The sequence below is a fragment of the Megalops cyprinoides genome, chromosome 15, assembly GCF_013368585.1.
Source record: "Megalops cyprinoides isolate fMegCyp1 chromosome 15, fMegCyp1.pri, whole genome shotgun sequence".
Taxonomy (NCBI): Eukaryota; Metazoa; Chordata; class Actinopteri; order Elopiformes; family Megalopidae; genus Megalops; species Megalops cyprinoides.
Genome location: NC_050597.1, coordinates 343,635 through 360,000, shown reverse-complemented (window position 1 = coordinate 360,000; position 16,366 = coordinate 343,635). Strand labels below are relative to the sequence as shown.

Genomic DNA, 16,366 nt, shown 5'->3' with positions numbered 1-16,366 from the left:
TCTACACAGAAGCCAGTGTTGAATCCTTATTAATACGAAAGACATGCCAGGCAGTAGTGTTTCTGAGGCTATGGGCTATTCCCAGGACAAATGCAACTTCTAACATAAAGAAAGATTGTTGACAGATCTCTGGTTCAAAGCATTGGACTGAAGCTTTGAATTTCAAATTCTCCTTTCCTTTTCTGACACCAGCAGCCTTGTTTCTATCATTTCATATGGAAAAGAAAAGCACTGCTGCTACACCATAGACGTTTGAAGTATGTGTAGTTGTAAGGAGCTCGTAATGCAAAGGTTACCAGTTTGACTTTGTTACATAACCTGGATTGCTGTGTCCAGCTGATATCTGGTTGTATGACGTGATAGAAACTCTAAACCACGCCAGCTGCTCTGTTTAAGTGCATCTGCTAAGCAAGTATGTAATGTAATGAAACCACAGTCCAGTTTCTCACAAAGCATGCTGGGAAAATCCTGTCCTCCCCACAGCTGCCAATCAGAGGCCAGCTTTGTATCCATATCCCACACCTCCAGCTCCACCCCCCAGTAGACTCCTCCCTCAGACTCTGCACCTCACACTGCAGAGCGAATGAACGTGCCGTGTGAACGAACGCGCCGTGTGGATGAACCTGCCTTGTGCATGAACGTGCCGTGTGCATGAACGCGCCGTGTGCATGAACGTGCCGTGTGAACGAACGTGCCGTGTGCATGAACGTGCCGTGTGAACGAACGTGCCGTGTGCATGAACGTGTGAATGGGCTGTAGGTCTGCAGCTGTTTAATGTGTTGACCTGCAGAGCAGCTTTTGATTGGTTAGGAGGAGAAAGAGCAAGGATGAATAATCCCACACTTAGTCCAGTTCCGCCATATTTGCTTTTCATCCTTAAGTGTTTACTTTCATCTTTCTCTGACTCATTTCACCACCTGACATGAAAGGGAAAGAGCTCAATGCCTGTCTGTGCCTTTCTGCCTGACTGAGGAACGGCCACACTGAGAGCGGGGTAACCCACGGCACATGCAGGTCAGCTGTGTGCTGTTTAAAGGATGCACTGTTGACAGAGACACTTTGGAACATTTCATTGGTGCACAGAGTGTTTCCTCTCTGTTAGGCAACATGACCTGGAGTTACCCAGGCAGAAACCACAATGGGTCAGAAAAGCAAATAAAATGCTGAGATGAGTGTGATGTAGCATCTTCATAAATCATTCAATGCTGTATGAAGGATGGTTATGTAAAGCATTGTTCTCAAATGTGATACAACACACAAATTCACATGACATACAGTAAGTTAAATTCCTGAAAATATTCTGTTGATGATTTATATATATATATTTTATACTATGGTAATTGAGGTGTTATACACACATAAAGAATATATACTTTGTGGAAAGTGTGACTGGTTAAAATAAGCAAAACTTTACTTATTCATTAATCATGAGGAAAATATGCCTCTTGTCAGTCTCTTATTTATTGTTGCATCTTCCATCTGTTCCAGAAACCAGCTTCAGAATAAGAACAGAGATGGTACATGTAAATGCTGTATATACAATATAGAGGTAAAATCTGAGTGGAAGAATTCAACTCTGTTGAATGATTGAATGTGAAAATGAACTTTGTGAAGAGCAAAGCTTTTTCCAGCTCTACAGCTATACTTGTGTTGTACTCTGCCTCACTTGGAAGTCACTTTGGATAAAAGCATCTCTCAAATGAATAAATGTAAATATATGCTGACTAATCAGTATATGACTAATAGTCATTGATTCATCTTTTATGAAGAAACAGTCCAAAAACACAATCATATACAGTATGGTGCAAGAAACTGTCTCAGTTTCTCACCAAATGGACTGACATGTCCTGTCATGCTGCAGAAGTGCAATGTATATTTTGCAATTAAAGGATCATAAAAAAGTTTTTCACAGTATATTTATAGCTATTGGAGTGACTGTGTTTATAGGTTTGCTTTAATTTGTACATATTAAAACCACAAAACTGTATATTGTATTCTGAACTGCATTCTCCTCTCCCACTAAATCATCAAACAGGAATACAATCAGTACCACATGGCAGAATATCATCTGCAGTTTAGTGTTGGGATCAGAAAGTAGAAGCAATCTACATACCAGACATGTGACCACATGTCATTCAGTGTGGTCTGGCTTCAGTTACACAGACTGATTTGATAGCATCAGAAGGCATAACTGTAGATCAGTGTCTAGAGAGCTTCTGACCCCTAGTCTCTGAGTCTGTGGGTGGTAGTGTAGGGCAAGGAAAATTGCTTTGCACCTTGAGCTTTTTTCATTCTAATGTACACATTTTACACTACTTGTATGTTACATTATACATAAAAGTCTTGTACTAAAAAGATGGTGGTTGTCCAGGATAAAATTATTTTAATATTGTCTCAGGCAGAAAGAATGAGGTAGACCTACATTGGAGCACAATGTTTGGCTAGGTGTCCGAAACTGCAGTGTTTGTGTTTCCTGGCTTCACTGTAGGACTGTCCCAAAGGAGGAACATCCCCCTTGTAGGCTCGATTCAGCCTTGAACCACTATAAACTGCCAATATTATCACCTTGTTTTATTTTGTGACAGAATCTAAATTAAAAAGAAGTTACTACACTGGGGATTATACCAAAAACAACAGTGTAAGATTAAATTCAATTGAAGACGGTACATCCCCTCCTCTCCTTGGTAAGTCTGTTGGTCCCCTCCTGTTTGCTGTGGTGGTTTAATTTTACCAGGTCCTCACGAGCAGTGAGAAATAACAGGTAATGAACATGTCCACAGTGTCTGTCGTCTCTGTGATGCTTCTCTCGTATTGAAAGCAGTGTGAGCAGAAGATGTCGCTGATCGCCGCTGTTGTTTGTCCTACAGCGAAGACTGAGCTGGAGACGGAGGAGAGACAGCTGGCTGCCGTTCACACTGCGTAAGGACATCAGAGGCTGTCGCCCTGCGCTCGGGTGGTATCACATGTAAAGTGCTACCACAGTTTCTGAATAATCACTGTAAAGGTCCCAGTCTCCGCTGTTCATGAGCGCAGAGTAGCGTTATTCGGGTCCTGTGCCAGGCTGAGCCGGGGTGCGCAGTGAGCAGCCTCTGCAGATGTTGGTGATGCGCTGTGTGATTGGCAGGCTCAGGTGCTGTTGCTGTGGTCCTGTCGACACCATGGAAACCTTTAGATGATGGAAGCTGCTCTCCACAGGCTGCTGTTAGGATCAGTGGCTGGATGAGAGCTCCAGTCTCACCTCTGTGTTTATGAAGCTAAACCCAGCAGAGAGCAGAGGTCCAGCCAGCTGTCAGCCCAAGCAAGGAAGACATTCACTGCAATTCCAAACAGCAAATTCACTACTGCACGGCACAGATCAAGACAAAGATGGGCCAAAATCAATGTGTTTGTTATTTACCTCAGTCCTGCTGTATGAAACTTAATAATCTCATCATACAGTTCACATTATACACACTTTTGATATTATTTGACATTATTGATATTATTGATACTACTATTATTGATGGTAGTTCTTTAAGAAGATAATCTGCAGGAGTTTTGGGCAGTTCACAATATCTCAAGACTTAAAATCAATGTTCCAACACCAATTAATTTCCAAGAATATTTCCAAATGTGAATGTGAGAAGTATTTATAATGTGTTAGGATGATACTAAAGAGTCTAAGATCAATTTGTGATTTTAGCAGGCATGTTTACGAACACTAACCTTTCAATCTAACAAACAAAGAACAGGCTGAAACGCAGCCATAGAGACACATTCACCTTGGCCTCCCCAGATTTAGTGTGGTAGCATTCATTTGGTAATGACCAAAGATGATCCTTTTCAAGGGCTGGCAAAGATATAGGCAAACTCTAACTCTAAATTTCACAGCAGCCATATATTGTCTTTGGGGGCGTGTGTGAGCTAAACAAACCCACAAGTAACCTGATGGTTGTGTGTAGGATTGGACCTGGCTGAGTGAGGCCAGCCAATCAGGGGCAGTTTCAGCCTCGGCTCAGACTCATTAATTATGTGGCAGTAAATCGTTAGCTCGTGGCTCTGTTCCAGACTGCTCTACGCTTGGCCTGAATGCTGGCATGGTGTCATTTTAAAGTTTCACTTAAAAAGAGTGACACATTTCGTGTTCTCATAAGCAGCCAATCAGGTGGTTGGAGACCTTACTGTGCAAAGAAATGTGTTTTTGCTCTTCTCGGCTGTAGTTACTGCAGACGCCCAAAGCCACCGGTATGCCCAACATAGCACAACCAACGAGCTTCTTCTGGAGATTAAAACTGCCCGCAAGCGATCACTCTGTTGTGAATGCAAGGATGTGCTCCGAAATTATAAATTCATTGTTCTTACTGCCCCTCAGCTTTAAACATCTATAATCAACTTGCAGACATAGCAATGTTATGAGTTTTATGTGTTAAAGGTTTTGATTTTGTTAGTTTTGACAGTCTGACAAAGCAGGTGAATTCAGCAATGATAGCCATTGACTACAGTCCATGTTTCTGTCCTGAGATTCAACATTGTGTAGCATGTGTAGTCCAGCATACCTTATATTACTGTATATACTATAAAAAGGGTAGTTTGCACAAATGTTGTCCATTAATTTATTCAATAATTTTATGATCTTTTCCCTTTCATTTTGGCAGTGATACCATGTTTTTCCTTTTATTTTTAGGTTCTTGGAGTTAACCGTGTTCTTCTCTGTCAAAGCTAAGGCGGGAGAGAAGGAGGTATCCCCGCACACGCACTTCTCTGTGTGGCATGAGTTCTCCACAGATTTCAAAGACCTTTGGAAGAAAGAGAGCAAAGTGATCTTACAGGAGAGGTATGGGGTGCATGTCTCTGCCAGAGCCCGTCATGCTTTACCTTCAGTCAGCTCTTTCTCTGGAGCAGATTCAGTCCAAGTGCTTTGTTCTTTCAGTGTAGGCAAGGGTTGCATTTTTATCACTTACACAACCATGTTTAGAAATTTCAGCCACCATCAGATTCATAATGCAGTATAGATGAAACAAAATGTTGTTTCCACTTGATGGTCTTTAATAGTTTGCTCCTGGAATATAATCTGGAGTGTTTCCTCTGTCTGCATTGCTCAGGCTTTTCTGATGTATTAGTCTCCCTCAGTGCTCCGTTCTCGGCTCTCGGCGCTCGGCTCTCGGCTCTCGGCTCTCGGCTCTCGGCTCTCGGCTCTCGGCGCTCGGCGCTCGGCTCTCGGCTCTCGGCTCTCGGCTCTCGGCTCTCGGCTCTCGGCGCTCGGCTCTCGGCTCTCGGCTCTCGGCTCTCGGTCTCCAGGCTGTGAGCCCCTCACTCACTGTAGTAATGCTGTGTTTGAGAGGGGGGCCTCATAGCTCCCATGTGGTGGTGCAGTTCAGGCTCAGTGTGGCACCAACTCAAAACACCTGCATGCTGTGGTGAGAAACCTGCTCACCTTTGGTACTCATGTTTAAAATGCATGTCTTGGCGAGCGGTTATTTGTTGGGTCTGTATTGAAAATGCAGTCCCCTGACCTAGGGTCAGATCTGTTGCACATCTCCCTCCTGGAGTGGACAGAGGGCCTTTGTTGTGCAGGAAGGTGGAGGCAGCAGCATTCCTGAGCTTGCTGCAGAGAAATTCAGCACAATGTCAGTTCAAAGGAAGCAGTTAGCTCTGTGCCACAGTAGCATTTCTCCCTGGGAGCCAACCCGCACCCCCGGTCCAAACGAGGATTCCAGTGCTGGGTCACACACAGCTCCGTTCACAGGCATCTCCCTGCTGTTTATGTTTCAGTTCAGGAAATATGGAGGGAGGGGGCCTCGCTTTTAATGTGCAGATTTTTCCTTCCCGCTAAATTATCATAACGTTCAGAGCTGATTGTGATCAGTCATGGATGCTTTGCAGTGGTATTTCCGCAGTTGTTTTTGCAAGGGTAGGTATATGTATACCTTTAGTCTAAAAGATTGCAACTGATAATAATCTGATTGAATGTTTTTGTAGCAGACTACTGAAAGGGGAAAGGCGACAGGGTCCATAATGTCTCCCATGTTAGCATTCAGCCCCAAGTACTGGGCTTATCTTTTAGCACGAGTTTCCTTAAACACATGCCATGTGTTTAATATTAGATTATATCGGCCTCATTAGAATTCATTGAAAATCATAGAGCTTGTGAAATGAACCAAAACTTTTTTTAACCTGGGTAATGAAAAGAAGACTCGATTGGTTAAGTGAGTCCCCACTGGCATGATGAGGTTTTCAGATAACGACTGACAAGTCAACAAATACAAATTAGTCCATACTGCTGACTGCTGATAGGACTGGGAGGTTATATTATTTAAATTAGCCCATACTTCTGACTGCTGATAGGGCTGGAAGTTTATATTATTTAAATTAGCCCATACTTCTGACTGCTGATAGGGCTGGAAGTTTATATTATTTAAATTAGCCCATACTGCCGACTGCTGATAGGGCTGGAAGTTTATATTATTTAAATTAGCCCATACTGCTGACTGCTGATAGGACTGGGCAGTTATATTATTTGAATTAGCCCATACTCCTGACTGCTGATAGGACTGGGCAGTTATATTATTTAAATTAGCCCATACTCCTGACTGCTGATAGGACTGAGCAGTTATATTATTTACTTGAAATCCACACCAAGCTGTCAGTCCTGTTTACTTAAATCAAGGCAGAGATGGAAAATATGTTTTGTTTCTTTAACCTTTTTGCCATTTGACATTTCTCTGCTTATCTGTTTTAACTGCACAGCAGGGTTGCTTGTCTTTGTGACTCCCTCTCCTCTCTCTGTGCCAATGTGCTGTTGAATGGGGTGTGTTATAATTACTAATAATAATATTAATCATGAATAATAATCATGTTTTCTTAAGTCCTGAAAAAATGCAAATAACGCCTTTCATAAATGTGATGTTTTGATTTTATCTTTTTAAGACTATATCAAAGAAAATTTGATTGTTTTATTTATAGATATATGATTGTTAAATGTTAAATGACTAAATGTAGGCTTCAACTGGTCCTCAACATGCAAAATCTAAGTTCAGCAAAAATGTGTTTGTGTGGATTGTCCTGTTTATTCTTCAGAGATGCCCCCACTTTGGTTAAATGATACTGCCCTCCAGAGCTGCATGGTGTCCACAGCCAGGCCATGCATTGACTACCCCTTAATCAGGGCTGTGCTGTCAGTGCCTCTGGCCTCACTCAGAGCTCCCAAACCCCAGGGGAATTTCCCCTGCCTCTTCGCTCTGTTAAACAGCGCTGAATTATCAGCCCTTCTGAGCCCTGAGGTACCTTTTGACAGAGCCAGGGAGAAATGGACCTTAAAGTGTCATTTAGGCAAAGTACACAGAGGCTTGTGAGTGGCACTCTTCTGTCCTTTGATGGAAGCATGTCTCTTAAGTGGGGATAAAGTACACGGAGGAGTGTGCTGTGGCTCTGAGTGATGCTTCTGCCTCATGACTGACTGGATTAGGGGGAGACTCGCTGGCTCTGTGTCTGCTCTGTAGAGAAGCCCTCATAGAGGAGCTAGATACAATTCCAGTACCTCCACAGTATCCAATTTCTAAAACTTAATGATCATTTTTGCACCCTGTTCGTGCAGGGATTTGAGTGTCTCTGCAGAGTGTAAATCCTTGCTTATTGCCCTCGCAGTGAGCAGGTCCTGCTGTCTGTGGGTCTCCAGACTCGCGTATAATGTGCCTGCTTCGTGCTCCATTTGTTTATCGCATCAAAGACACGAGCAGCCGGCGCAGCACCCTGCCGTCCTGCCTCTGCCTCTGACCTGCAAACTGCCGTCCTGCCTCTGCCTCTGACCTGCAAACTGCCGTCCTGCCTCTGCCTCTGACCTGCAAACTGCCGTCCTGCCTCTGCCTCTGACCTGCAAACTGCCGTCCTGCCTCTGACTCTGACCTGCAAACTGCCGTCCTGCCTCTGCCTCTGACCTGCAAACTGCCGTCCTGCCTCTGCCTCTGACCTGCAAACTGCCGTCCTGCCTCTGCCTCTGACCTCCAAACTGCCGTCCTGCCTCTGACTCTGACCTGCAAACTGCCGTCCTGCCTCTGACTCTGACCTGCAAACTGCCGTCCTGCCTCTGCCTCTGACCTGCAAACTGCCGTCCTGCCTCTGCCTCTGACCTGCAAACTGCCGTCCTGCCTCTGCCTCTGACCTGCAAACTGCCGTCCTGCCTCTGACTCTGACCTGCAAACTGCCGTCCTGCCTCTGCCTCTGACCTGCAAACTGCCGTCCTGCCTCTGCCTCTGACCTGCAAACTGCCGTCCTGCCTCTGCCTCTGACCTCCAAACTGCCGTCCTGCCTCTGACTCTGACCTGCAAACTGCCGTCCTGCCTCTGCCTCTGACCTGCAAACTGCCGTCCTGCCTCTGACTCTGACCTGCAAACTGCCGTCCTGCCTCTGACTCCGACCTGTAAACTGCACTGAATGTTCAATGTCCTGCACAGTCGTTACGCTCAGCTGTGCATCTCTCTGCTTTAACTGATCGGAAACATCATGTGAGATTCATTGTACCGAGTTTTAAAAATTGTCTCGCAGATGTACGCTGTGAGACAGTCTGCCTGCAGGCAGGTATTTCTGTCCGAATGTGTTTGATGGTGTGGAGAGAGAAAAAACCTGTTGAGAACTCCTGTTCTGCTTTTGTCTTTCTGATCTTTGCTTTCTTCATGTTTTGAGTGTAGTTCCATGTGTGCATATTGCAGACTTAAATTGTTGTTGTTATGTTGTTACAGCCCAAAGTTCCCTGGTAACTGTCTGAAGTCTGTGATTCTGGAGCTCTTAATTATGACAGAGAGAAAGCTCTGGAGCAGAGCCTGACCTCCCTCAGAACCCAGCCATATTTGGACCTGCAGTCTGCGCCCTGGCTGGCGGGTCCCGGGGTGGGAATCTCTGACCCTCTGCAGCGGAGCAAACACAATGGCGTGTAATTTAGAGATATGAGTCTGCCAGGCTTGCCCCGGTCTGCGCTGTAGCGTCTGAAGCACACGTTCAGTTTGCCCTGTTTAAAGTAACCTGCTCCTGATGGCCACGTCCAGCCACTGGAGCCCACAGGGGAGAGGGGCCGTAACTCTGTGCTGGGTAAACACGTCAGGTTCTGCGTGATCAGGGACAGCTCATCTCCACAGGGCCTGCAGTCCAAAGCTGCCCACAGGTTCCTCCGTCCGCGACCACAAACATGACTGCATTGGCACTGTATTTAATGCATACAGACTGAGCTTTCTCATGTGTCAGGATTTAAAAGAGCTGGAATGTCATATGACTACATTTTGACATCCTTCTTTTTAGCAGTTGAACTGTGTGAATACAGTGCTGTGTCAGAGCGCTCTCAGGGACCAGCTTCACGCTCAGTCGCGTTCTTCCTCAGAGAGGGCTCTGCAAAGGTGAGGTTGGAGTGCTTCCTCACTGAGGCTGAGAGCTGTTTGGTAAAGGAACCAAGGACCGGACATCCACACATGTGAGAATCTGTGGATCCTGGGAAGTGTTGTGCCTTGTCTGAGGCGTCAGAACTGATTTAATGACTAGCCAGTGTCTAATTTAACGACTTCCAACCACAAAGATTAGGCAGGTCTGGTAGGAGAAGCGTGTCAAGTTTACTTAGAAAGTGTGAAGGTCACACATGGTTTGGTCTGGGCTGCACAGGAAGGCGGCAAAGTGCTGCTTTACTGTATACAAACCAGTGAAGTGCTAAAGGAGCCGCAGAGGCCCAGGGTGCAAGACATTTACACAGCAGGTTTCCTGTAGAAACTTCACTGCTGCCAGAACCCATCAGCATCTGCGCTCATTGGTGGTGTTGTCCTACTGCATGGCTCTCAGTGAAGGGAAAGTTTCATGTTTTTCCTTTGTGGTTTTTGTGAAAGAGGCAGTTGATTTGAACATATAAATGAAAATCTTTTATTTATCATTATTTGCAGAAGTTTGTACTTTAGTATTTATCATTCAGTGAATCTGAACATGGCTGTTTAGATATCATGCTTGTGTTTTTTCTGTTGCTACCTTCTTATTTTAAAGCGAGGGATCATGGAGGCCTGGCGTTTCCCTCACACCATTTAAAGAAACAGCAATGAGTGAGAGGGATGCAGCCCGGGACAGACAGACAGGCAGACTGAGGGACAGACAGACAGACAGATTGAGGGACAGACAGACAGACAGATTGAGGGACAGACAGAGAGACAGATTGAGGGACAGACAGACAGACAGACTGAGGGACAGACAGAGAGACTGAGGGACAGACAGACAGAGAGACAGACTGAGGGACAGACAGACAGACAGACTGAGGGACAGCCCTTACAGGCCTCTCTCTCCTGTCCTTCAGTGCTAACACGCACTGCACCATGAGCTGGGCCTGTGTGCTTTAGCCTGCGGGTGATTTAGGTGTTAACACAGTGCACTAATGAGCATCGTTAGGACAGTGTGCAGTGCGCAGGGCAGCAGGGCAGCAGGGCAGCAGGGTGCATGGTGCTCAGTGGGGTGAAACCATATGCATTCTCAGATCCTGTGTCCTGGCTGTGCTGTCTGGCCTCCTGTGTCCTGGCTGTGCTGTCTGGCCAGTGCTCAACCTGAACTCTTAGCTGTATGGCTGCAGCGTGTGGCTGAATACACGTAATACATTAAAGTAAAATATGTACGTTTCCCTAGGTGAGTGTATGGAGGTATGTGAGTGATGTCTGTGTTGTGAGTGCTGACTGTACCGTCAGTGAGAAGCAGTAACGTGCTTTGACTGCATGCTTGTATCCTTCTTTTCTCTCAGACTGCAGTCCTGTCTCACATTCCTCTTCTTTTCTCCCGGACTGCAGTCCTGTCTCACATTCCTCTTCTTTTCTCCCGGAGTGCTGTCCTGTCTCACATTCCTCTTCTTTTCTCCCGGAGTGCTGTCCTGTCTCACATTCCTCTTCTTTTCTCCCGGACTGCAGTCCTGTCTCGCATTCCTGTCGTTTTCTTCTTCCACTTCATCAGGAAAAGCACAAGGTGCATAACTGCTCTCTTTCAGGCTGAAGGCTGCAGAGGACAACGTCAGACAGGCCAAAGAGAAGGCCGGCTACAGCGTCAAACCTAAACAAGCCTCTGGAATAGTGAGTGTGTTTTTCTGGACTTTACAGAGGGGAGAGGTGGACCAGCAGTTAGGACAGCCACATTAGATGGACAAGACCAAATTAATGTGAAACAAATGATTTCAAATATCAAGTAGCATTCTTTTTTGTTTATATATATACATATATGATGATTAGATTTATAATGTGCTATACTTCTATGAAATGATCAGTGCAAAGTAAGATTGAGCAAGCTTTTGGCATACCAAGTGTCTGTTTAGCAAATGAAAAATTTTGCCAAATATGCTGTGTCTTTACTAATATAAACTCATTCAGACTCATCAGTCACTGTACTCTGTCTGGTTTTTCCAGAAAGCCAAACTGGGCACCAAGATCTGAAGAGCTGGAATTGTTCCTTTCTAGAAGTTTGAAAGAAAAGCAGAAAAGCATCAACAGAACCATGATCTGTGACACTAGGTCTTCATTTTACTTTAGTTTGGTTCTTTTTCTGGAATGTTTAACACTTTATGCTTTTGACATGACATCTGTGCACACAAACTGCCTGCCTTGTGTCTCGTGTATGCTGCCCGGATGATGCATAATGACCTTTACATGGGAAGAGGAGGTGGGCCTCCACAGCGCGAACTAAACTGCGGTCCCTCTCTTTCAGATTCATTTTATAGCTGCAATGAGGCAACTTTGACACTGGTTTGAAAATGGACAGAATGTGTTTCAGTGCACACAACCTAAAAAGTTTGAATGAAATCATGTGCTATGAATGTGTAAAGAGAGAGGTTTCGCTGTGCATTGAAATGTTCTGGGTGGATAGACTGGTGTGCCATTCTTATTTGCTCAGGCAGACTGAGGGTCAATCTGAGGGTTACTGCTCTTATGACCATGTTTCAGGAGGTGTTCAGCTTGGCCATCAACAGCATTACTTTGAGCCACTGGTATGAGCTTTAATTACTCTGGTGCTGGTGGAAAATTTATAATTTATAAAGCATCATTTTGAAAGAGAAGTTTTAATTTAAAGCCTATTCAAGTAAGCTAATGATTTCTTATCTTTACTGACTATGACTTTAAAAAAAGATTCTGTGATTACAGGCCCTCACAAAACAATATGAATGTTAAAACGTGAAACATGTCCAAAATGTATGGATTATATTATTATATTTGTTATAACTGGCAGTGTGCACAGCACATATTAGAGAATGTTAACTGCATTGTAAAATTGTGTTTATGGAAAACTTATTTTCAGCTTTTGTGGATTTTTAAAGATGGCCGTCAGTGCTGATGCTTTTGATCCTCAGTTTCTTTGAAATGTGATTGGCTTCAGTCAGCAGGAGACTGACCTGCTCTGCGGTGAGGGGCCCGCTCAGCACCCGCTCCATCGCAGACACCCTCGTCAGTGGTCCCTGTAAATGTTTATGAGACACATCCTGAGCGGCATAACTGCAAACACGGGGGGGAAACAGCTCTGTGAAAGTTATCTGTACTGCAGTATACTCTAAAAGCAACCTAACAGCTTATGCAAAATATAGGATCCCATTTAATTCATATTAATAATTCAAAAATTATGCAGGAAGGTTTCATCATGGTATGGTGAGATGTTAAATTAGATCCACACTTCTCTTAGGCAAATGCCAGTGCCATAAAAAAGTTCATGATTGACTGATTAATTATTTTAAATCAGGAAAATATTAATATTTCAGTTGCCTTTATGACATCAATGTGTGATTAGAGAAATACATGAGTGCCTAAACATACTGTGCAATATGTGCCTACAAGTGCAGACATGAAAGTGACAGTTTGAATTTGATAGTTTAATAAATTATATTTTGTAATATATGTTATTATTTCAAATAAATATATTTTTGTTTGCATACCAAAGTATGTAGGCTTGACAGCTCTTTTGTTGGGTTGGGATGAGCCCATGCAGTAGGAGCAGTGGTGATGCAGTAAGTGCCTTTACTCAGCTGAGGTTCCACAGGGAGCCCTGCAGTTACACCCGCTGAACACCAGGCCTAGCGATGCAGATCAGCAATGGCACAGCAATGCCTCCTGACTGCTGGGGTGGGAGCTGCCCTGTCTTGTCAATCAGGGACAATGTTTGCCAGGTCATGAAGCTCCTCTCTCCTATTACTGCGTATCCGAGAGCCCTTCTACACATCCGAGCCTCTACGTTGGACTTTCACACTACATGCTGTATGCAAACAGTTGCAATCAAATGCAATCTCAAAAGAAATACAAAAAGATATTTAAAGATTTTGTTCTGTTTTTATTTATGCAAATTATATTTTTCTTAAAAGTCTGTCCCAGTATGTCTGTGTTTCTGTACCCCTGTCGTGGTGTGTATCTGTAATAAAGCTGGATTCTTCAGCACGGTTGATAGCGCACTTTGGTGAATGCTTTTTGGTGGGTTGTTGCTTGTTGGTGTGAGGACGGTGAATGTTAGTGAATGTTTTGTGCAAGACGGTGAATGCTAGTGAATGTTTTGTGCAAGACGGTGAATGTTTGTGAATGTTTAGTGCAAGGCATTACTTTCTGCAGCTGCGGAGGTGTTTGAGAGTGCATGTCTCTGTCTTCACTCAGGCAGGACCTGACTCCACACAGACTTATTTTTCACTCTCACAGGCACACACATTATTTCAAGACAAACAATAAGAAAGTATTCTACATGAAATAGATTTAATATATAATCCATCAACTCTCTCTTTGTATATTTTATAGTACCATAGTTTAATACATATATAAAATAGTTTCCTTTGGCCCTTGACAGATTTGTTTAATATCTGTGTTATTTTGTAATAAGGTAGCAGAGGTAGCCTGGCAGTCCCGCACTCTGGCAGAGTAAGGCTTTCTCTTTATTCTCCGGCAGCTCAGTGTCTGAGCACAGTCTGGCTGTCTGTACACCATCACACTGTTTTCATACACACAGCTGTCTGTACACCATCACACTGTTTTCATACACACAGCTGTCTGTACACCATCACACTGCGTTCATACACACAGCTGTCTGTACACCATCACACTGTTTTCATACACACAGCTGTCTGTACACCATCGCACTGTTTTCATACACACAGCTGTCTGTACACCATCACACTGTTTTCATACACACAGCTGTCTGTACACCATCACACTGTTTTCATACACACAGCTGTCTGTACACCATCACACTGTTTTCATACACACAGCTGTCTGTACACCATCACACTGTTTTCATACACACAGCTGTCTGTACACCATCACACTGTTTTCATACACACAGCTGTCTGTACACCATCACACTGTTTTCATACACACAGCTGTCTGTACACCATCGCACTGCGTTCATACACACAGCTGTCTGTACACCATCGCACTGTTTTCATACACACAGTGCGATGTCATGTGTGCCATATGCCAAACAGAGGCTAGTTTCAGTCACTCAATATCAGGTTTTGCTGCTTGAATACAGATAAATTTTTAAGGGTGTAATGTGTATGTAATGTATTTACAAAAGCAGGAACCAGGCAGGACATGCCAAGAAGCCTCCCAGTGGCATCTCTGTGCAGTCCTCTCTCCATCAAAGGTCTGTCACTGTTTGCCTATTTGGTGTCTAGGTTTCAGGAAGGTTCCTGCCTTCTCATTGGCTCAGAGTCACTGGCTGCGCTGTCCATAAAACGTGTGAGTTTATCTGGCCCGTTACATGCCCCCCCGCCCCCCCAGGGTAGGCAGTCTCCTCTGCGGGGCTGCGGGCAGCGGGCCGGTCAGGGTTTGCCCGACTCCCCCACGTCCACGGAAATGCAGCGGCACTGCTTGACCCGCTGGATCTTGCGGTGGCGGAAGGCGGGCTGCAGGTCGGGGCAGTCCAGCTCCACGGTGAGCGTGGTGAAGGCATGCGGCCGGCAGAAGGCGCAGGACTGGAAGGACTCCTGCTCCTTGCGCATGTGCCGCGGGATATAGAAGGAGTTGCACTGGCCGTAGCAGAAGCGGTTGATGAGTGTGCGGCTGCGACAGCCGTCCTCGCTCACCGTCTGCCGCAGCGGCTGCGTCTTACACCAGTCACTCCGCAGGTACTTCCTCTCCGTCACCACCAGCGCCTCCTGGCTGGACGCCAGCACTTCCTGTTTGCGTGCCCGTCGGTCGGACGTGTTTCCGTGGCCCTTGTAGGGCGAGGGGATGGAGCCCTGAGGCCTGTGCTTCCTGCACTCCACAGCCCTGCAGAGAGTCCCTGCCAGCAGCACAGAGAAGGCAAGCTTCCACAACATCCTTCAAGAAACAAGAGAACATAGTTAAAATCCTCACACGCTCTCGGATGTCATTCACAACACATTATATGCATTTTGCACATGTGAAAGGCTAATTTTCCCTACTCACTTAAGGACTTATTGGCATCTTCTCTAGCTTTCCTAATGGACCTTCCCTAATTTTCTAGATACCTGATGTAGGTCATGGTGAAGGACCCAGGGTTTTAGGCTGCACATGTTGGGAAATATGATTGCTGGATCTGCTGTGCAACTTTGGTAGAGTATCCTAACACAGACAGGCAATCTCTCCTCACTGGTGTTCAGTTCAACCCCAGCGGAGGTCGAGAAACAGGCAGAGGCTGCTATTTCACAAGACATTTCCTTTCTACAGAGACAGATCTCAATCTACTTCGTTGTGTGTGTTTCTGTCAGATCTACCTCATTGTGTATGTTTCTGTAAGTTATGTGTGTCTTTTGTCATTTTGTGAATTGCTGCTGTAACACTGGAATTTCCCCTTGGGGATAAATAAAGTGATCTATCTATCTATCTATCTATCTATCTGTCTATCTATCTATCTATCTATCTATCTATCTATCTATCTATCTATCTGTCTATCTGTCTATCTGTCTATCTGTCTATCTGTCTATCTATCTATCTATCTGTCTATCTGTCTGTCTATCTGTCTGTCTATCTATCTGTCTATCTGTCTATCTGTCTCTGTCTGTCTGTCTGTCTGTCTATCAGACAGTGCACTTTTAAGTCAGGTTAGACAATGCAACACTTAGCTCCAGCACTTGGTCCTCCTAAGACCCCAGCAGAGCATGTTCTTAAATGACCCAGCCCCCCAGAGATAACCCCTGGGGGACATAATCTCTTTGCTCTGACTCTTGCATTCTCAGACCTGATGGTGTCTCTGGACACAGGGGAGAGTCATACCCCCATTCACAAGAGGCGGTGGTCACCAGCTCATCTGATCCTGAAACATTTTTCAGGGTCCTTCATTGCATATCATTACTACAGACTGGTTGTGCACTTTAACTGCAAGCTGGCACAGACAGCATGTTGTGGTAAGGAGGATGTATATGCCAGCTCTCTTCAATAAAAATGTTTCATGAATAGCATAT

General features: G+C 44.9%; 2 protein-coding genes across 2 annotated transcripts in view; one reads left to right on the top strand and one right to left on the bottom strand.

Annotated features, from left to right (window-relative positions):
• Positions 1-12,019, top strand: part of LOC118790255 (formin-2-like) — a 58,290-nt gene extending 46,271 nt beyond the window's left edge. The window contains exons 17-20 of the mRNA XM_036547160.1: positions 2,868-2,919; positions 4,664-4,813; positions 10,970-11,051; positions 11,382-12,019. Coding sequence (XP_036403053.1) covers positions 2,868-2,919; positions 4,664-4,813; positions 10,970-11,051; positions 11,382-11,408 — 311 coding nt within the window. The 3' untranslated portion in view covers positions 11,409-12,019. The remainder of the gene's footprint in view (positions 1-2,867; positions 2,920-4,663; positions 4,814-10,969; positions 11,052-11,381) is intronic.
• A 2,742-nt stretch (positions 12,020-14,761) lies between these two features.
• LOC118790254 (gremlin-2-like) lies at positions 14,762-15,262 on the bottom strand. Its single transcript, XM_036547159.1, has one exon. It carries the CDS (start codon positions 15,260-15,262, stop codon positions 14,762-14,764), a length of 501 nt encoding a protein of 166 aa, XP_036403052.1.
• Positions 15,263-16,366: the final 1,104 nt, after the last annotated feature.

Bases quoted from the DNA above. Each gene is read 5' to 3' on its own strand.
- LOC118790254 (XM_036547159.1), bottom strand. From the start codon at position 15,262: ATGTTGTGGAAGCTTGCCTTCTCTGTGCTGCTGGCAGGGACTCTCTGC.